The 26255-nt window shown below is 39.3% G+C and overlaps 1 protein-coding gene across 2 annotated transcripts in view; it reads left to right on the plus strand.

Moving 5' to 3' along the window:
• nckap1l (NCK associated protein 1 like) overlaps positions 1–26255 on the plus strand; it is an 83701-nt gene that overhangs the window by 52515 nt on the left and 4931 nt on the right. Inside the window, exons 24-28 of one of the 2 annotated variants that reach the window (XM_061887108.1) lie at positions 2197–2290; positions 4157–4239; positions 8911–8991; positions 15602–15695; positions 15775–15891. In XM_061887108.1, coding sequence (XP_061743092.1) covers positions 2197–2290; positions 4157–4239; positions 8911–8991; positions 15602–15695; positions 15775–15891 — 469 coding nt within the window. The remainder of the gene's footprint in view (positions 1–2196; positions 2291–4156; positions 4240–8910; positions 8992–15601; positions 15696–15774; positions 15892–26255) is intronic. The other variant, XM_061887116.1, reaches the window with a different exon arrangement.

The raw sequence follows: 26255 nt of genomic DNA on the forward strand, positions 1-26255 counted from the left end.
TGGAGGTGCTGATTCTCATTCTGGTCGCTTCACACTCTGCTGCGAACCGATCCAGTGAGAGCTGAAGATCCCGGCCAGATGAAGCCATCCGGACCACATCATATGCAAAAAGCAGAGACTTAATTTCTGTAGCCACCAAAACGGAACCCCTCAATGCCTTGACTGCGCCTAGAAATTCTGTCCATAAAAGTTATGAACAGAATCGGTGACAAAGGACAGCCTTGGCGGTGTCCAACCCTCACTGGAAACGGCAATGCAAACCAAGCTCTGACATTGATCGTACAGGGAGTGAACCACCACAATCAGACAGTCCGATACTCCATACTCTCTGAGCACTCCCAACAGAACTTCCCGAGGGACACGGTCGAAAGCCTTCTCCAAGTCCATGAAGCACATGTAGACTGGTTGGGCAAACTCCCTGAAGAACCCTGTCGAGAGCATAGAGCTGGTCCACAGTTCCACGACCAGGACGAAAACCACACTGTTCCTCCTGAATCTGAGGTTTGACAATCCGGCGTAGCCTCCTCTCCAGTACACCTGAATAAACCTTACCGGGAAGGCTGAGGAGTGTGATCCCACGATAGTTGGAACACACCCTCCGGTCCCCCTTCTTAAAGAGAGGGACCACCACCCCCGTCTGCCAATCCAGAGGTACACCCCCCGATGTCCATGCGACGCTGCAGAGTCTTGTCAACCAAGACCACACCACAGCCCCTCTCGAGAGAAGTGGTTCCAGAGTCCTTGCTGTGCGTCGAAGTGAGTCAGACTATATCCAGCCGGAACTTCTCCACTTCGCGCACTAGCTCGGGCTCCTTTCCCCCAGTGATGCGACGTTCCACGTCCCAAGAGCAAGCTTACTGTATGTAGCCGAGGATTGGACCGCCAAGTGCCCTGCCTTCGGCTGCTGCCCAGCTCACATCGCACCCGACCTCTATGGCCCCTGCTATGGGTGGTGAGCCCATTGGAGGGGGGACCCACGTTGCCTCTTCGGGCTGTGCCCGGCCGGGCCCCATTGGATCAGGCCCAGCCACCAGGAGCTCGCCATCGTTTCCCACCTCCGAGCCTGGCTCCAGAAGGGGGCCCCAGTGACCCAAGTCCGGGGGAGGGAAATCTGGATCCTCAATATCTCTTCTTCATAAAGGTCTTCGAGCTGCTCTTTGTCTGATCCCTCACCTAGGACCTGTTCCCCTTGGGAAACCCTATTAGGCCCGAACAACATTGCTCCTAGGATCATTGGGACACGCAAACTCCTCTACCACAACAAATAAAATCAAAACTGTTTTTTTTTTCTTCAAATAAATGTAAAATCAAAATATTATATATCCGAGGGCTTTATATAGCACTTTTCAGGTACATTAAACATGTAAATTATAAGTAAGACATATACATTTATATACATGGAAATATCAATTTATTACAATATAATATAATTTATTTATTATATATATGAGTTTTCCTTGCCCTTATGTGGGCCTACCGAGGATGTCGTAGTGGTTTGTGTTGTGGTTTGTGTAGCCCTTTGAGACATTAGTGATTTAGGGCTGTATAAGGAAACATTGATTGATTGATTGATATTAATGGAAATATTAATTTATATACATTTTCTAAATAAAAGAAAAATAAAGGAAAATATGTAAAATAATTATATAGCACTTTTCTAGTACTAAACATATATTCTAAATTAACAAATTTAAAGTACAAATATACTCAGCCAGGTACAAAAAGAAAGTTCAAAATGAATAAATTAAAATACAAATATAAATAAAGAATGATGTATATTGCACTTTGACGGTACCAATATATATTCAAAAATAATTTCAAATAAAAAACATTTTGAATTAAGGTTTCCAAAATAAATAATTTTTTATAGTAAAAAACCTATAACAATGTAAACAATGCAAGAAGTTTACAACTGTAGCCATTTTTATCTTTTTGGATTCCAGCAACAACAACAAAAACTCAATTACAATGATACATTTATATTTGCTATTGTTTTAAAATTATTTAAATAATACCTCGCTTGACACCAGAAGAAATCGGGTCGTCTTTAAAGTGGCTAAACGTGCCGACAAACCTCTTGTATTGCATGTTGGCACCTCCAACATGATGGACATAAGTCATACATTTTGCACATGGGTCACAACTGCACCATCCTGCCGTTATGGGAACTTATATCACTTTTTCTCCTCCTGCCAGAAACTGGTCAGAGAAAACATGGACGTGCTGGTGCAGATGAGGAGCAGCTATAATAAGGCGGAGGAAACGAGCGACCTGAGGAGGAGGCTGACAGGTGAGAGGAGGAAGATAAGATAAGGTAAGGCGCAGGGAAAGTGAAAGGGGAAGGAGACAAAAATACTGGGAGACCTCGGGATGACACCTTACTGGAAGTGAAAATGGAAGAAAAGATGGAGTTAGTCACCATTTCTGCAGCTTCCGTTCCTTTGGGATGACTTGTCAACAAGATGTAGGAGGACGACCAAAAAAACTACAGTCTAATTGTTGAGTTGCAGGCACAGTGCTATGTAATACAACACCAAAAAACCAGTGAAATTGGCATGTTGTGTAAATGGTAAATAAAAACAGAATGCAATGATTTGCAAATAATTTTCAACTTATATCCAATTGAATGGACTGCAAAGACAAGATACTTAACGTTCGAACTGATAATCATTATGTTTGCAAGTATTAGCTCATTTGGAGTTTAATGCCTGCTACATTTTTCAAAAAAGCTGGCACTAGTGGCAAAAAGGACTGAGAAAGTTGAGGAATGCTAATCAAACACTATAGGTGAACAGGCTAATTGGGAACAGGTAGATGCCATCATTGGGTATAAAAGCAGCCTCCATGAAATGCTCGGTCATTCACAAACAAGTATGTGGAAAGGGTCACCCTTTTGTCAACAAATGCGTGAGCAAATTGTCCAACAGTTTAAAAACAACATTTCTCAATGAGCTATTGCAAGGAATTTAGGGATTTCACCATCTACGGTCCGTAATATCACCAAACGGTTCAGAGAATCTGGAGAAATCACTGCACGTAAGCGATATTATTACAGACCTTTGATCCCTCAGGCAGTACTGCATCAAAAAAGCAACATTCGTGTGTAAAGGATATCACCACATGGGCTCAGGAACACTTCAGAAATCCACTGTCAATAACTACAGTTTGTCGCTTCATCTATAAGTGCAAGTTAAAACTCTACTATGCAAAGGCAAAGCCATGTATCAACAACACCCAGAAACACTGCCGGCTTTGCTGGGCCCGAGCTCATCTTTGATGGACTGATCCAAAGTGGAAAAGTGTTCTTTGGTCTGACGAGTCCACAATTCAAATTGTTTTTGGAAACTGTGGACGTTTTGTCTGCTGAAACAAAGAGGAAAAGAACCATCCCGATTGTTATAGGCGCAAAGTTGAAAAGCCAACATCTGTGATGTTATGGGGGTGTATGGGTAAATTACACATCTGGGAAGGCACCATTAATGCTTAAATGTACATACAGGTTTTGAAGCAACATATGTTGCCATCTAAGCGACGTCATCATGGACGCCCCTGCTTATTTCACCAAGACAATTCCAAGCCATGTGTTACAACAGCATGGCTTCAGAGTAAAAGAGTGCAGGTACTAGACTGGCCTGTCTGTAGTCCAGACCTGTCTCCCGTTGAAAATGTGTGGTGCGCTATGAAGCCTAAAATACTACACCGTTGAACAACTTAAGCTGTACATGAAGCAAAAATGGGAAAGAATTCCACTTCAAAAATGTGTCTCCTCAGTTCCCAAACGTTTACTGAGTGTTGTTAAAAGGAAAGCCCATGTAAAACAGTGGTAAAAATGCCCCTGTGACAACTTTTTTGCAATGTGTTGCTTCCATTAAATTCTAAGTTAATGATTATTTTAAGATATATGTATATGTATATATTTTTTCTCAGTTTGAACATTAAATATCTTGTCTTTACAGTCTATTCAATTGAATATAAGTTGAAAAGTTTCTGCAAATCATTGTATTATGTTTTTAATTACCATTTAGACAACGTGCTAACTTCACTGCGTTTGGGTTTTGTATTCTTGGGGCAGGAAAAGCGCCTTCCCAAAACGATTTTCACAATTGCCCAAAATATGTTTAATCTTTATCTCACTTTGGGTTCTTCCTCACCGCAGGAGGAGAGAACCTGTTGAAAAGGATGACCATCATCGGCGTCATCTTGTCCTTCCGATCAATGACACAGGACTGCCTGAAAGAGGTCATGTTTACCACGCCACTCTTCACCTAATTAAACTATTATAAGAATAGTATATTTTACATTGATTTCATGCCACCATTGCCTTATTAGACAGCTTTATTTTATTGTATCCAAAATGGCAACAAATTACAGCATTCATATTAATTGCAAACACTTTGTTGCAAACATGATGGTAAATGCCTCAATCTGTACTCTCTACCAGTCTACCATTTGAACATTTGGCCACACATGACCATTGATTTAAAAAGCACATCATCTGGATATCAAAATGAACGTCAAAGTTTAACACAACAAACCAACTTTTGAGTCTAAAAATTAGGGCTCTCAAAGTTAACGCAATAATATAATGTAGCAGCGACTCCTTTTTGACCCCCGGGCCGTTCGGTAGCCTGAGGAAGTATAATGTCGTCAGTTGCTGTTGAGCCACAAGCTGGAAAACAGCAAGCAGAAATGCACAAAGATACAGGGGAAATAATGGAAATATAAGATTCAAAGCCATGGCGAGTCATTCTCCAGGCGAGAAAAGACTAATTTATGAACTGCGTCATTGGAGCGAACGCTGCTGACATGCATGGCTTCTTCGGAGAGGAGGAGCTTTACTTCCGTGTTTGTGCATTTATAACATAAAATGTGGATTGTTACTGTGGCTGCTTTAGTAAGATGGCATAAAAGCTCAACAGAAAGTAAAGACGGTACGCAGGACTATTTATTTGCAAAAAGTCAAGAAACCTTCCTAAACCAATCACACTTTAATGGCGTCAAAGTAGATCTTGTTTATAACCACATTAACAAAATAAAAGTGTCTTCATGAAGAGAACACCTCTCCAATGTAACAGATGCCATCGAATGCGAGCATTTGCCCACTCAGGTCGGTTACGACGACAAACTGCAGTCAGGTCGAAACCCCGATGAGGAAGACAAGCATGCAGATGAGCATCCATGAAATGGTTTCTCACAGTTTGTGTAAACATTTTTTGGTTATACAAACCAATTGTACTGGCAGCTGTCTGGGTGGCCGGTCTAGGACTATGATGGAGGTTTGTTCACCTGCTAGATGTGGATGTCCTGGGCTCGTGTGGTTGCACATGGTCTGCGGTTGTGAGGCCGGTTGGATGTACTGCCAAGGTTTGGTTGACATCAGCACTTCAGTCATCAACAATTGCATCATCTGAGAAATGGACATTGAAACAGTGTAGGTCTGACTTCGTAGGATATGTACAGCAAGTAATGGACATAGAGAGATCAGAATGCATAAGAACAAGTACATTCATTTGATTATTTACATTTGATTATTTACAATCCGGGGAGGTGGGATGCAGAGGGAGGAGAGTGTTAGTTTAGGGTTGAAGTTCAAGATGAAGTTGACTGGAGGTGTTCTTTTAGTGCAGTTTTTGAAGGAGGATAGAAATGCACTTTCTTTAACACCTGTTGGGAGCGCATTCCATATTGATGTGGCATTGAAGGAGGATAAGTTAAGACCTTTGTTAGATCGGAATCTGGGTTTGACGTGGTTTGTCGAAATCCCCCTGGTGTTGTGGTTATGTTCAGCCAACCCGTTTAAGTTACAGTTCTGGAGTTAACATGGGCGCCAATTGCGTCGTACCTTAATAGCTGTTCAGCCAACCCTTTTAAATAATGGTTCGGTAGTTAACATGGGCAGGAATTGAGTCATTTTTTGTTTTTAATAAAAAAAACACTTGAAGGGTCTGAATTAGTTGAAATGGTCGGTGTTTAAATTTCTTAAATCGGTAGAGAATTGTTGAAGTAATAACATGATGAAATGATGAATGGTATTGCGGAATTCCTGGGAATTTTTCCAGTTCTGATTAAAAGGAATGTTTTGATGGTAGAACAGGTGAAATGCGTCGAAAAATGTGGAAGGAGTAGTCGCCAGAAAAAAGGGTCGAAATAAGGCTTTGGAAAAGCAGGAATTCTGGAAAATCCTGGACTTTTTTTTAACTTGGAAAAGGGGAAGTTTTGAATTTCGAGAATGTTCAGCCAACCCTTTTAAGATACGGTTCTGTAGTTGACGTGGGAATCAATTTCATCGTACCTTAATAGCTGTTCAGCCAACCCTTCTAAGTTACGGTTCTGTAGTTAACATGGGCGCCGATTGTGTCGCACCTTAATAGCTGTTCAACAAACCCTTTGAAGTCACGGCTCTGTAGTTAACATGGGCGCCGATTACGTCGTACCCTAATAGCTGTTCAGCCAACCCTTTTAACTTACGGTTCTGTAGTTAACATGGGCCCCGATTGCGTCGTACCTTGATAGCTGTTCAGCCCACCCTTCTAAGTTACGGTTTTGTAGTTAACATGGGCGCCAATTGTGTCGTACCTTAATAGCTGTTCAGCCAACCCCTTTAAGTTAGTTAAGCCACCCTCAGTGTGACATGTATGGCTGTTGATCAAGTATGACTTGCATTCACTTATATATATGTGTGTGTGTAAAAGCTGCATATATTATGTGAAGAGAAAAAAAAATACAAAAATGAGGGGTATTTTTTTGACCTAAGCAAAATGATCTGCCAATAGAACAAGAAAATTTGGCATGTCAAGACTTTCCAAAACAAGTAAAATTAGCTAACCTAAATGAACCCAGAATACCTTAAAATAAGTATATTCTCACTAATAACAAGTGCACTTTTCTAGGTACAAAAAGAAAAAAGAACATTTTTTTGTCAATATGTTGAAAAATATTCTTAAATTAAGTAAACGCTAGTGCCATTATCTTGACACCATGATATGCACGCCGCATTACATTTCTTGAAACTAGCAAACTTATACTAAAAACACATTTATTGTTCTTAATGGAAATGCAACAAGGCAACCGCTTGTTATCCTCGGGGTCTCCTAGCCGCTCAGGCAAATCATATGGTCTAAACATTTTTCCATCGACAACATGACATCATCGCGCCAAGTGCGTGCTCTTTTAGTCAATTAGTGCACATATATAAAGCCCGGCCCCCGGTCAAATTGTTTTAAATTGTAATTTTGAAATATTTATATGAATGTGCTTGAACTATCTCTGTTCAAAATTGTTTGAAATGTCACATTTGAAGGCCTACTGAAATTAGATTTTCTTATTTAAACGGGGATTGCAGGTCCATTCTATGTGTCATACTTGATCATTTCGCGATATTGCCATATTTTTGCTGGAAGGATTTAGTAGAGAACATCCACGATAAAGTTTGCAACTTTTGGTCGCTAACAGAAAAGCCCTGCCTCTACCGGAAGTCACAGACGATGACGTCACCCGTTGATGGCTCCTCACATCCTCACATTGTTTTTAATGGGAGCCTCCAACAAAAACAGCTATTCGGACCGAGAAAATGACAATTTCCCCATTAATTTGAGTGAGGATAAAAAGATTCATGTTTGAGGATATTGATAGCGACGGACTAGAAAAAAACAAAACAAAAAAACAAAACGCAATTGCATTGGGACGGATTCAGATGTTTTTAGACACACGTACTAGGATAATTCTGGGAAATCCCTTATCTTTCTATTGTGTTGCTAGTGTTTTAGTGAGTTTAACAGTACCTGATAGTCGGAGATGTGTGTCCACGGCCGGTTGTTGACGCGCAGTGTCTCAGGGAAGTCGACATCAGCTTTATGGGCGGCACAAGCTCAGCTGATCTCCGGTAAGAAAGGACTGTTTACCACAATTTTCTCACCAAAACCTGCTGGTTGACATGCAGTCGGGATCCATGTTCGCTTGACTGCTGTGATCCATAGTAAAGTTTCACCGCCGGGAATTTTAAACAAGGAATCACCGTGTGTTTGTGTGGCTAAAGGCTAAAGCTTCCCAACTCCATCTTTCTACTTTGACTTCTCCAATTTTAATTGAACAAATTGCAAAGGATTCAGCAACACAGATCTCCAAAATACTGTGTAATTATGCCGTTAAAGCAGACGACTTTTAGCTGTGTGTGTGCACAGCGTTAATATTTACTAACAGCCCGTGACGTCAAGCGTACACGTCATCATTACGCGACGTTTTCAAGAAAAAACTCCCGGGAAATTCAAAATTGCAATTTAGTAAACCAAAAAGTATTGCCGTGTGTTGCAATGTTAATATTTCATCATTGATATATAAACTATCAGACTGCGTGGTGGGTAGTAGTGGGTTTCAGTTGGCCTTTCAATGTTTAAATATGAACTGTCCGTTTAATGAACTGTGCCAACTGTACTACTATATGAGTACCTATTTTCTAATTTTTCATTAAAAATAAAACAGCAACGTCCATTTGGCTGTCATCTGATTCAATTTTAAGACACAATTGTGTCAAAATCATGATTTAATTTTCATGCTTGAAATAAGAAATTAATACTTTGAAAAAGTAGTTTTTCACCTGTGAGTGTTGATGACACAGCTTTGCAACAGTTGATATTCTAGTTTCAAGCATGTTTTACTCAATGTAGGTCATACAGTCTCAGCGAAGAGCTTTAATATCTTACTGAGATCATTTAGGACCAAAACACTTAAAACAGGTAAAACACCCTAACATAAAATCTGCTTAGTCAGAAGAATTATCTTATCAGACTAAAATTAAGCAATTATCACCCTTATTTGAGAAATTTAATCTTACTTAGATTTCAGTTTTTGCAGTGTAGTGCTTGAATAGTGTGATTTCTACCATATTTACTAACTTTGGAACGTGTCTAATAGGTGCTGCAAAAGCATTGCCCTTACCTGATGGGCCCCATTGAAAGCCTGAAGGACTGCGTGTCCCCTGACACAGACATCAAGGTAGAAAAAACCCATCACTTTGTATTCACTGTGCACATTATTTAGCTTGATCAAAGTATTTTACTGCATGTTTGACACGCCGAATAAGGAAAGGTTAAGAATGTAGGGAGACGAAGAACAGCATATTGGAGAAGAAAACAATTGTGTGCCCGCTATTACCAGGCAAATAAAATTCCTTATCTCCCTGTGGAGTGCAGTGACGTGAATAACTTCCCCGCCATGCCCTCCCTCGCATGCTTACGTCTGGCCTCCGAGTGAAGGCACAGCAGTCGTGCCACGGCTTAAGGCAGAATAACCTCAAAAACGTCAGCAAAATCCCCCAAACCTCCATGAGAGAGACCACATTAGAGGAAACAACATCGGCACTAAAATACATGTATACTCTCTAAATGACAATAGAACCTCAAAAGTCCAACACAGTTCTCAAACCACAATGTTACATAATATTTGTAATCATTGGTCATAAAATTATAATAGACAATGTATATATATATATATATATATATATATATATATATATATATATATATATATATATATATATATATATATATATATATATATATATATATGTCTTAATTAGATCATCCAGAGAATAGTGCTCGATACCGTGGTAGAGCGCAATATATGTATGTGTGGGAAAAATCACAAGACTACTTCATCTCTACAGAACTGTTTCATGAGGGGTTCCCTCAATCATCACGAGATTTTTTTATTATATTTTGATTATATTTATACACACACACACACATACATACATATACATATATATATATATATATATATATATATATATATATATATATATATATATATATATATATATATATATATATATATATATATGTATATGTATATATATATATATATATATATATATATACGTATATATATGTATATATATATATATAAATATATATATATATATATACATACATATATATTTATATATATATATATATATATATATATATATATATATATATATATATATATATATATATATATATATATATATATATATATATATATATATATATATATATGTATATGTATATATATATATATATATATATATATATATATATATATATACGTATATATATGTATATATATATATATAAATATATATATATATATATACATACATATATATTTATATATATATATATATATATATATATATATATATATATATATATATATATATATATTAATATTCAGTACAAACTTTGCACACACCTTCCCATGTCAATTCCATGACTACCTACATTGTAGATTGTCACTAAAGGCATCATAGCTATGGCACCTGTGAAGTGAAAACCCTTTCAGGTAACTACCTATTGACGCTCAAGGAGATAATGCAGAGAATGTGCAAAACAGTAATCAGAGCATAGGGTGGCTATTTTGTAGAAACTAGAATATAAAACATTTTTTCTTTTTTGTTAAGTACTTGATGTCACAATCTTCGATGTAAATAGTCTTGAAAATAATAAAAAAAAAATAATTAAAGTTAAAGTACCAATGATTGTCACACACACAATAGTATTCTCTGCATTTGACCCATCACCCTTGATCACCCCCTGGGAGCTGAGGGGAGCAGTGAGCAGCAGCGGTGGCCACGCCCGGGAATCATTTTTTGGTGATTTAACCCCCAATTCCAACCCCTTGATGCTGAGTGCCAAGCAGGGAGGGAATGGGTCCCAGTTTTTATAATCTTTGGTATGACTCGGCCGGGGTTTGAACTCACAAACTACCAATCTCAGCGCGGACACTCTAACCACTGGGCCACTGGGAAGTTGTGTCCAAAGTTTTGGCCAATATGTACACCTGCAATGAGTTGGCAACTTGTCCAGGGTGTACACCGCCTTCCGCCCAAATGCATCTGAGATAGGCTCCAGCGACCCCCCGTGAAAATTGATGGATGGCTATATCTATAAACGTTAGGTCAGGAAAAAACGCAGGCTATTCCATCCCTACAACCCTGTTTCTCAGGTTTCCCTGCTCTTCAAGAGTAAAATCCTATAGTATTTTTTTATGTATCCTGCACATATTTATTAAAGGCAATTTAAAAAAAAGGATTTAAACAACTTAAAACACTGTAAAAATAGCATTTATTGGATTTTCCCCAAATGTTATTTTGAAATAAATTAATAATTACAATCCCGAAATTGTCTTTTTCTTTTGCATATTTGTGTTACACCTTATGCGAACTGTATTTTACATTAATTTTCTTCAAAAACAAACAGATTTCCACTTTAGTTGTTCAGTTGTTTAGGCCTGCATGAAACCCAGGAACACAACATTCCACAAGTCACATTGTCGGCAGGAAGTTGCATCATTCAGATCCACTGCAGGTCATGGGAGAATTTGTTTTCTGGATATTCAATAATATTTTAACGACATTCATATTTTTTAAATGTTTTTTCTATTTTTGAAATACAAAAACAAAGGAATGTAAATCTTACAAAAACTCACGATCCAATTTAGAATAAATTCTTACTTCAAACCGATTCTCTCAATATATTATCTGGTTTTAAAATGATTATAGAACATTTTAAAAAGAGGTTATTGGGCACAAAAAAAAAAATGATAGTTTGAAAAAAAAAAATAGATTCTCCAAAACCATGAAGGGAGTTAAAAATGACATGAGTAAAATACCGATCCGGATAGTATTTTTTATTTTTATTTTTTTAGCACCCGGAATATTTTTGTTAAATCACTGTAATGTGTAATTGCTATGTGGCTACATTTTATTTGTCTGCTAGTTCTATGTTAAAAACTCACTCCTGTTGCTTTGTCCTACTACTCAAATGAGCCATTTTGAGCTTAAAAAACAGTTTGTGGAAAAAATGAGAGAAATTAGGAAATGAGCCAATACACATGACGAGTAGGTCGACATGTGTATTATCAGAATGTAAGGTGACACAAGACAGACATGTAAGTTTATTTTGAGAGAGCTATGCAATGACCCACAAATAAACCAGTAAAGTGCAGTAAAATGCACACAATAATAACACCAGGACCAAACCAAAGTCCTTTATTCACAAAAAGATGCTCCGTGGAGGCTGAAAGTTCTATTAATCACCCAGAAATAGGAACACAATCCTTGCAGACGCATGAATGTGTTGCTCTTCAGATGGTCCAACGCCTTCTTAGAGAGAGCTAAAAATAGTTGTCGATAGATTGCATTCAACATCGCACACAGGTTGGAGAGTATGATAACATGAATGTGGAGGGCACGTAATGCCAGTCGCAAAAACCTCATTTACAAAACCCGAAACCAGTGAAGTTGGCACGTTGTGTAAATGGTAAACAAAAATACAAAATAATGATTTGCAAATCCTTTTCAACTTTATATTAAATTTAATATCCTGCAAAGACAAGATATTTAAAGTTTAAACAGAGGAACTTGTTTATGTTTTGCAAATAATCATTCACTTAGAATATAATGGCAGCAACACATTGCAAAAAAGTTGGCACAGGGGCAATTATTTACCATTCTTGCTTGATGTACAGTTTAAGCAAAGCCAGCGGCGTTTCTGAGTGTTGTTGATTAATGGCTTTCACTTTGCATAGTAGAGTTTTATCGTGCACTTACAGATTGAGCGACCAACTGTAGTTACTGACAATGGATTTCTAAAGTGTTCCTGAGCTCATGTGGTGATATCATTTACACACTGATGTCGGTTTTTGATGCAGTACCACCTGAGGGGTCAAAGGTTACGGGCATGCACTGTAGGTTTTTGGTAATTTCTCCAGATTCTGTGAACCTATTACAGACCGTAGATGGGGAAATCCCTAAATTCCTTGCAATAGCTGGTTGAAAAAATTTTGTTTTTAAACAATTTGCTCATGCATTTGTTGACAAAGTGGTGACCGTTGCCCCATCCTTTTTTGTGAATGACTGAGCATTTCATGGAAGCTGCTTTTATATCCAATTATGGCACCCGCCTGTTCCCAATTAGCCTGTTCAGCCGTGAGATGTTCCAAATAAGCGTTTGATGAGCATCCCTCAACTTTCTCAGTCTTTTTGCCACTTGTGCCAGCTTTTTTTGAAACATGTTGCAGGCATCAAATTCCAAATGAGCTAATATTTGCAAAAAATAACAACGTTTACCAGTTCAAACTTTAAGTATCTTGTCTTTGCAGTCTATTCAATTGAATATAGGTTGAAAAGGATTTGCAAATCATTGTATTCTGTTTTTATTCACCATTTACACAACATGCCAACTTGTTTGTACATAAGGGGCTATTGTTCACACAGTCTTAGTAGATCACATGCAATTTTATGGCTTGCACACACGCTTAATTGATCAGGCCCATAATACATAAATACAACTTAATTCAGGCCAAAACAATGTAGAATATACATTCTTTTAGATGTCTTTTTTTTTAGTTTTTTTCAATCCACGATGTAGTGAAGTCACGATATTTAAAGTTAAAGTACCTTGATGCCTGATGTATACTGGGGTCTTGAGCCACATGCGGCTCTTTACCGCTGCCCTAGTGGCTCCCTGGACCTCTTTCAGAGATGTGTGAAAATGGAAAAAGATGAAGAAAAAAAACAATTATTTGATTAAATATATTTTCTGTAGGAAAACAAACATGAAACAAACATTCCTAATTGTTAGAAATCCCATTCACTGATGAGAGTATTTGGCAAGCACCGTTTTGTCCTACTAAATTCAGCGATCCTTGAACTCATCGTAGTTTGTTTACATGTACAACTTTCTCGCTGCCACAGAAAGACATGTTTTATACCACTTCTTCTTTGTCTCATTTTGTCTACCAAACATTTTATTTTGTGCGTGAATGCACAAAGGTGAGCTTTGTTGATTTCATTGATTTGCTGGAGTGCTTATGAGGTATATTTGGTCAATGCATGATTGCAAGATAATCGATGCTAACATGCTATTTAGGCTAACTATATGTACATATTACATTATTATGCCTTTATTGTAGGTATATGTGAGCTTATTTAATTTTCTTTACTTATGTCCTCTGTGTATTTAATAATTCATATTTGCTTGTCTCATGACACATTATCTGTAAGAAAATCTGCATTTTTGATAGTTGTTTGTGTGCCATGTTGTTCCAGACCACAGCAAACCTTACCAAGCTTGAAAAGATGGTAATAAATCCATTAGAAGAAAACTTGGACACACAGATCTAAACCTTTGGCCATTTTGAGCAAGTAATTTCCAGAATTTATCACATCCTGCAAGAAGCCTCCTTTTTACGACTGATTTCCAATGTTGAAAACATGTGTAGAATAAAAAATAAAATACAACATTTCTGCCAACAAAGATTCGCGTCAACATTTGATAGTAGGCTAATATAGCCAATATAGACACTTACTTCATGTGTTGCCTTGATTATAACACTTATATAAGGATTTTAATTTTTTGGCGGCTCCAAACAGATTTTTTTGTTGTTGTATTTTTGGTCCAATAATGGCTCTTTTAACATTTTGGGATGACTGTATAAATTAAACATAAAAGGCCAGCTGCAAATAACTTTCCAATAACATGCAGCATTGCAGTCATCTTTTAAGTAGTTACCATAATAGGTAATCATTTTTACCTGTAGTAATAACGGTCTTAGTTGGTTGTAGCGTAGTCCACCCAGCATGTTCCTCGCCACCCTTGCCAGCTGACATCTTACCAAATATTCCTTCACATTGAGGATCTGATGTTACGTGTGTTCAGGCGACGAAAACGGCACAGACAGCCGGGACGTTGTTTTGTTCTATATTTGTTTATATATATGCACAATAAATGTATATAAGAAAACGGAGTGTGATAGAACTAATTCAAAATGTGTGTGGTGTGTGACTATGAGTAGATATTAGCTGTGTTACCGGTAGTGTTGAGCGAGGTGCGGAAGTCCAAAAGGGGCAAGGAAGGCTCGAAGGTCCAGATAATAGGCAGGAAGCATATAATTTAATATATATATATATATATATATAAATATATATATATATATATATATATATATATATATATATATATATATATATATATATATATATATGTGTGAATGTGAGTGTGAATGTTGTCTGTCTATCTGTGTTGGCCCTGCGATGAGATGGCGACTTGTCCAGGGTGTACCCCGCCTTCCGCCCGATTGTAGCTGAGATAGGCGCCAGCGCCCCCGCGACCCCAAGAGGGAATAAGCGGTAGAAAATGGATGGATGGATATATATATATATATAAGATAGCGGGGCACCAAAAGTCTGTGTCCAGACGGGAGGTCGAGATCCAAGAAGGGCAGCCAGAGAACCAGAGGGGAACACGGGGAGACGAGGCACACAGCTCGTAACCTGGGGACGGAGGAAGGCTGCTGGAACACACAACACAGGACAGCGCACAATGAACACAGAGGAGGAGAAAACAGAGAGAGAGAGAGCATAGAGGTTGATATGAGTCGCTTACGCAGATTTGTACTGGCTTAAGAAGGCAGGAAGTTCATAACAATAATAATATTAATGATAATAATAATAATACATTTTATTTGATATAGGAGCTCTATCTGTATCTGTACCTGGACAACTCTTACACAACCAGTAAAAGGCTAAACAGAGCTAACGCCCTCATTGTAATTCCAGGTGACTCTGAGTGTCTTCGAGCTGGCGACTGCAGCGGGTATGAGTTGCGACATTGATCCCGCCCTAGTATCAGCCATCAGCAGCATGCAGACAGGTAAACGTCAAACTTTGAGTCATACATCTGTGCACTGTTCATTTGTTTAAAAAAAAATCCCTATTCCTAAAATATACAGATAATATTTCTGTTGAAGAGGAGTACAAGCTGTCATGTTTGTTGCTCGTCTACATCGCAGTGTCTCTGCCCGGTTTGGCCCTCGACCCAAACTCCACCTACAGCCGCGTGCACGCAGGTAATCACTGATACTATAAGAAGCTGATGGTATTTTCCCGACCACAGGGCGCACTGAATTCTAAGGCGCACTGCCGATGAGCGGGTCTATTCAGGTCTATTTTCATACAAAAGGCACACCGGATTATAAGGCGCATTAAAAGAGTCATATTTTTTTTTTTTCTAAATGTAAAACTCTTTATTATGGTTTATATAACTTATAATTGTGGTTCTTTGGTCAAAATGTTGCTTGGATGATGTTTTACAGACCATCTTCAAGTCACTTTCTGACACTCAGATGCGGCGTTTTGTGGGCCTTATTTACGTGTCTTACCTTCGACAGCGTCTTCTCCCCGCCATCTTTGTTGTAGCGGTGTAGCGTGCAAGGACAGGTGTGGAAGAAGTGTCAAAAGATGGCGTTAACTGTTTAAATGACATTCAGACTTTACTTCAATCAATAACGGCGCAGCATCTCCTCATCCAAAAAACAACAACAACGCCGGAAATGTGTCCCATGAAAAACTGTCCGACCATTACTCTCTAATAACCAAAGTTCCTTGGGTGAATAATATAAACTCACTACACCAGTATGTTTTAGCGCTTTCATGGCGAGTTGACTGACCGATATAAATAAGAACTTTACACTACTTTATATCAAAAAATGGCAACAGCGTACGATGAATGTCACCTAACAAGAAGATAGAGGAAAGAAGAAGCTTATCGACTACGGCGTTGACACAGACTACAAGGGCGGACACACGCAATTTTTCAGGATTTATGCAGATCCCAAATACAGATCAGCAGGTACCAGAAGGTAGGAAAAGTTGCTTTTGCATAATACTGCAAAACAAAACAAAAATATCTCTTACCTTATACACACACCATAATAATATTCCTATGATGAAGCACAGTACAATACATCAAGCGGTGTGGCTTCATTGCTTACCAAAGTGGTAGTAAAACTTTTTGATAGATATTTTTAGCGCCGTTGGTAATGTTCTATATTTTAAATGGAACCTATACAATTTTGGAGTTGTTTATCTGAGTCATATCGCAGTCTACACGTATCTCTTATGTGTGACTGCCATTACATTGCAGTCTACACATATCTCTTATTTGTGACTGCCATCTACCGGTCACACTTATCATTTCACCATGTACCAAATAAAATAGTTATGTGGTTCTGTAAGCACAACTAAAATTATTCTGTACATTAGGCGCACTACGTTATAAGGGGCACTGTTGAGTTTTGAGAAAATGAAAGGATTTTAAGTGATTGAGTAATATTTTCGACATTAATGTTGTCATGCTGTGTGCCATGTGTTAAACCAGCAGCACACATCTATAATCTGTAACACCCTTTTTTGATTTGCAATTTAGACACCAAGAACATGTGCACACCGACACTTAAACCTGTGCGCCAGGATATGGATTGCATCACCAGCGCATTTGTGCATCTTGAATGACTCAAGCGCGAGGAAATGCACCATGGATGACGTCTTTTCGTATAAAATAAAAACCCCGTTTCCATATGAGTTGGGAAATTGTGTTAGTTGTAAATATAAACGGAATACAATGATTTGCAAATACTTTTCAACCCATATTCAATTGAATGCACCACAAAGACAAGATATTTGATGTTCAAACTCATAAACTTTTTTTTTTTTTGCAAATAATAACTAACTTTGAATTTTTTGGCTGCAACACGTGCCAAAGTAGTTGGGAAAGGACATGTTCGCCACTGTGTTACATCACCTTTTCTTTTAACAACACTCAATAAACGTTTGGGAATGGACAAAACTATTTGTTGAAGTTTTGAAAGTAGAATTCTTTCCCATTCCTGTTTTTATGTGGAGCTTCAGTCGTTCAACAGTCCGGGGTCTCCGCTGTCGTATTTTACGCTTCATAATGCGCCACACATTTTCGATGGGAGACAGGTCTGGACTGCAGGCGGGCCAGGAAAATACCCTCACTCTTTTTTTACGAAGCCACGCTGTTGTAACACGTGCTGAATGTGGCTTGGCATTGTCTTGCTGAAAGCAGGGGCGACCATGACAAAGACAGCGCTTAGATGGCAGCATATGTTGTTCCAAATCCTGTATGTACCGTTCAGCATTTATGGTGCCTTCACAGATGTGTAAGTTACCCATGCCTTGGGCACCAATGCACCCCATATCATTACAGATAATGGCTTTTCAACTTTGCGTCTATAACACTCTGGATGGTTCGCTTCCCCTTTGGTCCGGAGGACACGGTTTCGAATATTTCCCCAAAAATTTGAAATGTGGACTTGTCAGACCACAGAACACTTTTCCACTTTGCATCAGTCCATCTTAGATGATCTCGGGCCCAAAGAAGCCGGCGGCATTTCTGGATGTTGTTGACAAATGGCTTTTGCTTTGCATTGTAGAGCTTTAACTTGCACTTACAGATGTAGCAGCGAACTGTATTTAGTGACAGTGGTTTTCTGAAGTGTTCCTGAGCCCATGTGGTGATATCCTTTACACACTGAAGTCGGTTTTTGATACACTGCCGTCTGAGGGATCGAAGGTCACGGTCATTCAATTTTTGTTTACGGCCATTATGGGAGTGATTTCTCCAGATTCTCTGAACCTTTTGATGATATTATGGACCGTAGATGTTGAAATCCCCAAATTTCTTGCAATTGCACTTTGAGAAACGTTGTTCTTAAACTGTTTGACTATTTGCTCACGCAGTTGTGGAAAAACGGGGTGTACCTTGCCCCATCCTTTCTTGTGAAAGACTGAGCATTTTTTAGGAAGCTGTTTTTATACCCAATCATGGCACCCACCTGTTCCCAATTAGCCTGCACACCTGCGGGATGTTCCAAATAAGTGTTTGATGAGCATTCCTCAACATTATCAATATTTATTGCCACCATTCCCAACTTCTTTGTCTCATGTTGCTGGCATCAAATTCTAAAGTTAATGATTATTTGCAAAAAAAAAAATGTTTATCAGTTTGAACATCAAATATGTTGTCTTTGTAGCATATTCAACTGAATATGGGTTGAAAAGGATTTGCAAATCATTGTATTTCGTTTATATTTACATTTCCAAGGGCACCACGGTGGAAGAGGGGTTAGTGCGTCTGCCTCACAATACGAAGGTCCTGAGTAGTCCTGGGTTCAATCCCGGGCTCGGGATCTTTCTGTGTGGAGTTTGCATGTTCTCCCCGTGACTGCGTGGGTTCCCTCCGGGTACTGTGGCTTCCTCCCACTTCCAAAGACATGCACCTGGGGATAGGTTGATTGGCAACACTAAATTGGCCCTAGTGTGTGAATGTGAGTGTGAATGTTGTCTGTCTGTCTGTGTTGGCCCTGCGATGAGGTAGCGACTTGTCCAGGATGTACGCCGCCTTCCGCCTGATTGTAGCTGAGATAGGCACCAGTGCCCCCCGCGACCCCAAAAGGGAATAAGCGGTAGAAAATGGATGGATGGATATTGCAGTCATGTTACAAGGAACGATATTGCAATATTTCAGTATGAAATTATAGATGAAAGTGAGTGAAGTGAAGTGAAGTGAAGTGAATTATATTTATATAGCGCGTTTTCTCTCATGACTCAAAGCTCTTTACATAGTGAAACACAATATCTGATTTTTACATATATACCAGTGTGGGTAGCACTGGGAGCAGGTGAGTAAAATGTCTTGCCCAATGACACAACTGCAGTGACTAGAATGGCCGGAGCGGGGATCGAACCTGCAACCCTCAAGTTGCTGGCACAGCTGCTCTACCAACCGAGGAGGTCATTTTTTTTCCTTTTTTACAAAGCTTTTTTTTTCAAACGGAATTTATGCATATACATTTTTTGCATTTGCATTGTGTGAAATAAATCTAATATTGCTGATAATTTCACAGAATATAAATGTGGGAGCACATAATGTGTGTGTTTAAAATCCAGTGTTTTAAAATTTAGTTGTAAAAATTCAGTGTAAAACAAAATCAGTATAAGAAATTAAGTGCAAAAGAAATTGAGTTAAAGGGGAACATTATCACAATTTCAGAAGGGTTAAAACCAATAAAAATCAGTTCCCAGTGGCTTATTTTATTTTTCGAAGTTTTTTTCAAAATTTTACCCTTCCCGGAATGTCCCTAAAAAAAGCTTTAAAGTGCTTGATTTTCGCTATTTGCCTAAGCCACTGTCCATTTCCCTGTGACGTCACATAGCGATTCCAATACAAACAATGGCGAATAGCACAGCAAGATTATACCGACATTAGCTCGGATTCAGACTCGGATTTCAGCGGCTTAAGCAATTCAACAGATTACGCATGTATTGAAACAGATGGTTGGAATATGGAGGCAAATAGCGAAAACGAAATTGAAGAAGAAACTGAAGCTATTGAGCGAATAGCTATTGACGCTATTCGGCCATGTTTGTCTGTCTTAGCATCGCCGGTAAAATGTGCAGACCAAGCGATCAGGACTTTCGCATTGACACTGGATCAACTTAAATCCTTTGATTGGTAAGTGTTTGTTTCGCATTAAATGTGGGTGGAAGGAAACGTTGGATGTAAATATTGTTTCAAATGTACATACAGGTAGCCTAAATAGCATGTTAGCATCGATTAGCTGGCAGTCATGCCGCGACCAAATATGTCTGATTAGCACATAAGTCAATAAAATCAACAACACTCACCTTTGTGATTTTGTTGACTTTATCGTTGGGAATGCATCTGCTTTGAGTGTCGCAGGATATCCAGACATTCTTGCCATCTCTGTGCCATCTCTGTCGTAGCATCGCCGCTAAAAACCAAACGAGGGACTTTCGCATCCCTTGACACTGGAGCAACTTAAATCCGTTGACTGGTATTTGTTTGTTTGGCATTAAATGTGGATGGAGGGAAAGGCTGGATGTAAATATAGCTACAAATGAGGCATAATGCTGCAATATGTACACAGCTAGCCTAAATAGCATGTTAGCATAGATTAGCATGCCGTGCTAATCGCTGCACATTCTACGTAAATCAATTTGAATCCGTCCTTGATCGTGTTGTTACACCCTCCGACAACACACCGACGAGGTACCGGAAAATAGTCGAAAAAACTGAAAATAACAGAGCTGATTTGACTCGATGCGTGTGATGTGGTAGGGAAAAATGGCTTTGAGTACCGATGTGACGTCACGTTCTGACGTCGTCGCTCAGAGAGGGATAAACAGAAACACTTTTAATTCGTCAAAATTCACCCATTTAGAGTTCGGAAATCGGTTAAAAAAGTATATGGTCTTTCTTCTGCAACATCAAGGTATATATATTGACGCTTACATGGGTCTGGTGATAATGTTTCCCTTAGAAAAAAAATCAGTGCAGAAAAATGTTAAATGAAACAAGATCATTGTATAAAAATTCAGTTTAAAATTAAATTCAGTGCAGAAATTGTGACGGCCTGGCCATGCCTTATTTTGAGTTTGTTGGGTTTTTTCTGTTTGCAGTGTTTTAGTTCCTGTCCTGTGTTCTTATTTTGTAGTTTTTAATAACTGTTTTCTGTTCCCTGCAGGACTTTCACGTCTGCATTTGAGCACTATTCCCGCACCCGCTTTGTGTTAGCAATCACGACTATTTCAGTTTAGCAAATGCTTTCTTTCTTTGTCGGGACTTTGTCATAATTGTCATGTACGGATGTACTTTGAGAACGCTTTTCCAACCACACGTTTTGCCGTGTAAGTCTTTGCTGTATTCCAGAACAAGTCATAGCGGGCCCCATAACCCAAATAATAAAGCTCATCACAAGATAATTTTACAACATACACATGCCTCTTAGCGTTTACCATTGTCGAGATTGAATCAAGTTTTTCAAAAGTTAGCATGCCAGCTATATTTGCTGACATTTGCATTTTCCCATTTCCCCAACATACATTCATTTTGTCACTTCCGCCAGAGCATCAGCACGTTTACAGAATTGTAGAAAAATGATTAACAGGGATCTGAACCTTTCTTTTTAATTTTGTTTACCATTCAAAATCCTTTTGTAAGACAAGAACACACATGTTTTCTTTATTTATGCAGTCTAACTCGTCAATAATCCTTAGTAAAATCTAGACTATCCTAATTATAACAATGGAGCCAATGGGAGCACCTCTTTCCACCCACAAAGCCCTCTTAATAAGAATTGGTTGATCAATATCAATCTATTGGCGGTATGACTCGGTTGGTAGAGTAGCCGTGCCAGCAACTTGAGGGTTCCAGGTTCGATCCCTGCTTCCGTCATCCTATTCACTGCCGTTGTGTCCTTGGGCAAGACACTTTACCCACTTGATCCCAGTGCCACCCACACTGGTTTAAATGTAACTTAGATATTGGATTTCACTATGTAAAGCGCTTTGAGTCACTAGAGAAAAGCGTTATATAAATATAATTCACTTCAATATAATATACCCAGAATTCATTTTTTTATATGATATCCTTAAAAATACATATCTTTTGGAAATAAGCATTATATTAGCCACAACTGGAGGATACATGTTTTAAGTATGGACACAATTTAGAAAAAAAATTGTGAAAAAGGTTTTATGGAATAATAAATTAACATCATACTAGGTATGCAATTGAAGCATGTGTTCGGAAATGGATGACTGATTTAAACTATTTAGAAAATGACACATCATATAGTGATATTTACTAGCGGTGTGGGAAAATTAATAGATTCGAATTTGAATCGCGATTCTTATTTTTAAAAAATAGTTTTTTTGTTTTTTTTTCAATCCAAATAAACAATTCACAGCAATACCATAACAATGCAATCCAATTCCAAAACCAAACCTGACCCAGCAACACTCAGAACTGCAATAAACAGAGCAATTGAGAGGAGACACAAACACGACACAGAACAAACCAAAATGAATATTATCAACAACAGTATCAATATTAGTTATAATTTCAGCATAGCAGTGATTAAAAATCCCTCATTGACATTAGCATTAGATATTTATAAAAAATAAATGAATAAAAATAATAGTGTCACAGTGGCTTACACTTGCATCGCATCTCATAAGCTTGACAACACACTGTGTCCAATATTTTCACAAATATATAATATGTCATATTTTTGGTTCGTTTAATAGTTAAAACAATTTAAAATTTTTGCAATCAGTTGATAAAACATTGTCCTTTACAATGATCAAAGCTCTTTACAAAAATCTACTACTCTGCTTGCATGTCAGCAGACTGGGGTAGATAGATCCTGCTGAAATCCTATGTATTGAATGAATACAGAATCGTTTTGAATCGGAAAAATATCGTTTTTGAATCGAGAATCAGGTTAAATTGAAAAAAAAAAAACGATTTTCAATAGAATCGTGACCCCAAGAATCGATATTGAATCGAATCGTGGGACACCCAAAGATTCGCAGCCCAAAAATGTACATCCTTTAGATGCATTAAAAATAAGATGGGTCAATTACTTTGGTCTTCAGCATATTTTTCTTAATTGTCACATCGGTTTGGTAAAAACACCAGTTTAGCATTGTTTACTTTTTTCGAGGCACGTGTCCATTCTTTTTAATGTAAGACTTTAATCGAGTAAAATTAGGACTACATTCATAATTACAATTCCATTTTAATGAAAATAAAATTGTCTTTCAGTACAACTTTTATCTGATAATCCTATTGTGTTAATAAAAAATGATTTTCATTTCATTATATATTTTTTTATTTTAAGAAAAAAAGCAATTACTGCATTGCATCTAATCCCTTAAAAAAGGGTAATATCTTGATCTGATCCTATGTTTGGGATCTCCAATGTACTTTTGTTACGCTGAAGGTATATAAACTTGAGCATAATCTTCACAAACAATAAAATGCAATAAACCAAAATGTAAATGCACTAGGATTTTTAAGAAGTATATTGTTGTCATATTACAAGAAAAACATCACAATGTTGCAATAATTAAATAATACAGTAGTACCTCAACGTATGAGTACATTAAATTACGAGTAATTTGAGATATGGGCTGTCTCTCGTCTTTTTGTTGCGTTGTGAATATTAAGCAATACATACATCTAAGTTCTCTTCATCTTCAAGAGAACATCTACAACGTGCCAGGCACTATCGAATGTGAGAGTTTGCACACTCATGTCGGTCACGACAACAAACTGGTGAAGATGCTAGATGTGGAAGATGTGTTGTGTTCAGACGTGGTTTGTAGTTGTGAGGCCGGTTGAATGTTCTGCCAAATTCTCTGAAACACCTTTGGAGACAACAAAGGGTGAAATCATCCATCCATTTTCTACCGCTTATTCCCTTTTGGGGTCGCGGGGGCCGCTGGCGCCTATCTCAGCTACAATCGGGCGGAAGGCGGCGTACACCCTGGACAAGTCGCCACCTCATCGCAGGGCCAACACAGATAGACAGAAAACATTCACACTCACATTCACACACTAGGGCCAATTGTAGTGTTGCCAATCAACCTATCCCCAGGTGCATGTCTTTGGAAGTGGGAGGAAGCCGGAGTTCCCGGAGGGAAACCACGCATTCACGGGGAGAACATGCAAACTCCACACAGAAAGATCCCGAGCCTGGGATTGAACCCAAGACTGCAGGACCTTCGTATTGTGAGACTCACTAACCCCTCTGCCACGGTGAAGCCCAGGGTGAAATCATATATCAATCAATTCACAGGCAACAGTTGTCATGGACGTTCCTGCAGTCAGAATATCTGTCTGCAAGCCATGGAGGTGTTAGACAAGAAGGGACTTGGCTGGTGCTGAAGGCGATGGGGGCAGAAACTCTCCGTTATTCTAACCGAAGTAAATGAGAATCTGATGTGGGGTTCTGAGGGTGCTCTGGTCCCCATCCACTCTGATTGGCCCGAAGATATCCTCGCACTGCTGTCCCTTGCGCGTCGACCAAGACGTGAGCCGTCCATAAATCTTTGACTCACTTCCAAGACTAGCCGACCCCTCAAGTTGCCTCACCAGATCGAAGCACGCCACAAACAGCCTTTTCTTCCTAGCTGCCTATATTCGGTAATCCCATTGCTGATTTTGCCAAACATTTCACCTTGTGGGCTGTTGGCCAGGACACTGAACGCGTTGATGACGTCACTCCACAGGCGCGCTTGGATGGCATCATGTTACAGGTGACGTCACGCCCAACAAAGACTCCTGTTCTCTGACCAGTGCAGCAGACACAGATACTGCATTTCCAAACACTTTTGTTCGTGATTCATTATGTGAGCCTCCCACAAGAGACATTGAATTATCCATTGTGGATTATCAGAACATTTTTCTAAGGGCTAAGGCAGCAAAACAGTCTATGCCTCCCCACACTCAAGCTCCATCCCCTAAGACTTAAGCTCCGCTCCCTAAGACGCAAGCTCAGGCTCTTCCTGTTTCTGTAGCTCAGGTACCTAAAGCCCACACACCCCTGGTGTCTTCTCACACCGAGGTTGAGGGTCAAACGCTCCACTTCCTGAGTGGGAACAAAGAGTAGCAGCTGAGAACGTACAGCTCTCTCCAGCAGCAGCCCTCCCTCCTGCAAGTTAATTGGGTATATATGCACACACGACCCCCACCCTCGAATCAACGCCTTCACCACCGCTTAATTCCTCTGGGGCTGTGGATGGCTGAGCAGCGCTATATAGCGGCAGCGGTGTTCCCTCAAACCCACCCCTCCCTCTGTTGCAAGTTGATGTGATATACGTACCATGTTTAATGTGTGCCATGCTATGTGAGGTTTTTTCCTTGGACTCAGTCTGGACCCCTACTGAGGGTCTAGCCTTGGATTGATATTTTATTTACTCCCCCCCTCTCCCAATGTCACCCTTTTCTCACCTTTTTAAGGAGCGCCATATGTGGCTGATCCGTTGGCGGTCTCGTCTTGTCCCCCCTGTAACATATGTCTGCTCTTAGCGGGACTGTGCCGAAAATGAAATTTCGTTGTACTTGTGCAATGACGATAAAGATCTATCTTATCCTATCCTATCCAAAAGCGCCGCCTGTCGCTTCACCAGCATGGGCGCCATCGACTCCTCTGGAGGAGTACAGCGCTGAATGGATAGACAAGTGTCACCGTAAGGTATTGATTAGCAGGTATTGAGTAGCTTCGCCGCTGACTCAAACCACCACCACCAGTCTTGACTCCAGCTAAGCCTACAGCCCCTGCGCAGTGTCCACCGCCAATCTTGCGTCGTGCCAGGCTGACACCTCCTCCACGGCCTCCGGTGCCTGTCCTATGTCCAGCAGATCCGTCACCTCTAGCAACCCGCCCAGGCTGACCACCACCTCCAGCTCTGCAGTCAGTTCCAGCCTCGCCTCCAGGTCTGCAGTCAGCTCCTGCCTCGCCTCCAGTTCTGCAGTCAGCTCCTGCCTCGCCTCCAGTTCTGCTGTCATCTCCTGCCTCGCCTCCAGCTCTGCAGTCAT

Source organism: Nerophis ophidion, linkage group LG02 (assembly GCF_033978795.1).
Source record: "Nerophis ophidion isolate RoL-2023_Sa linkage group LG02, RoL_Noph_v1.0, whole genome shotgun sequence".
Lineage (NCBI taxonomy): Eukaryota > Metazoa > Chordata > Actinopteri > Syngnathiformes > Syngnathidae > Nerophis > Nerophis ophidion.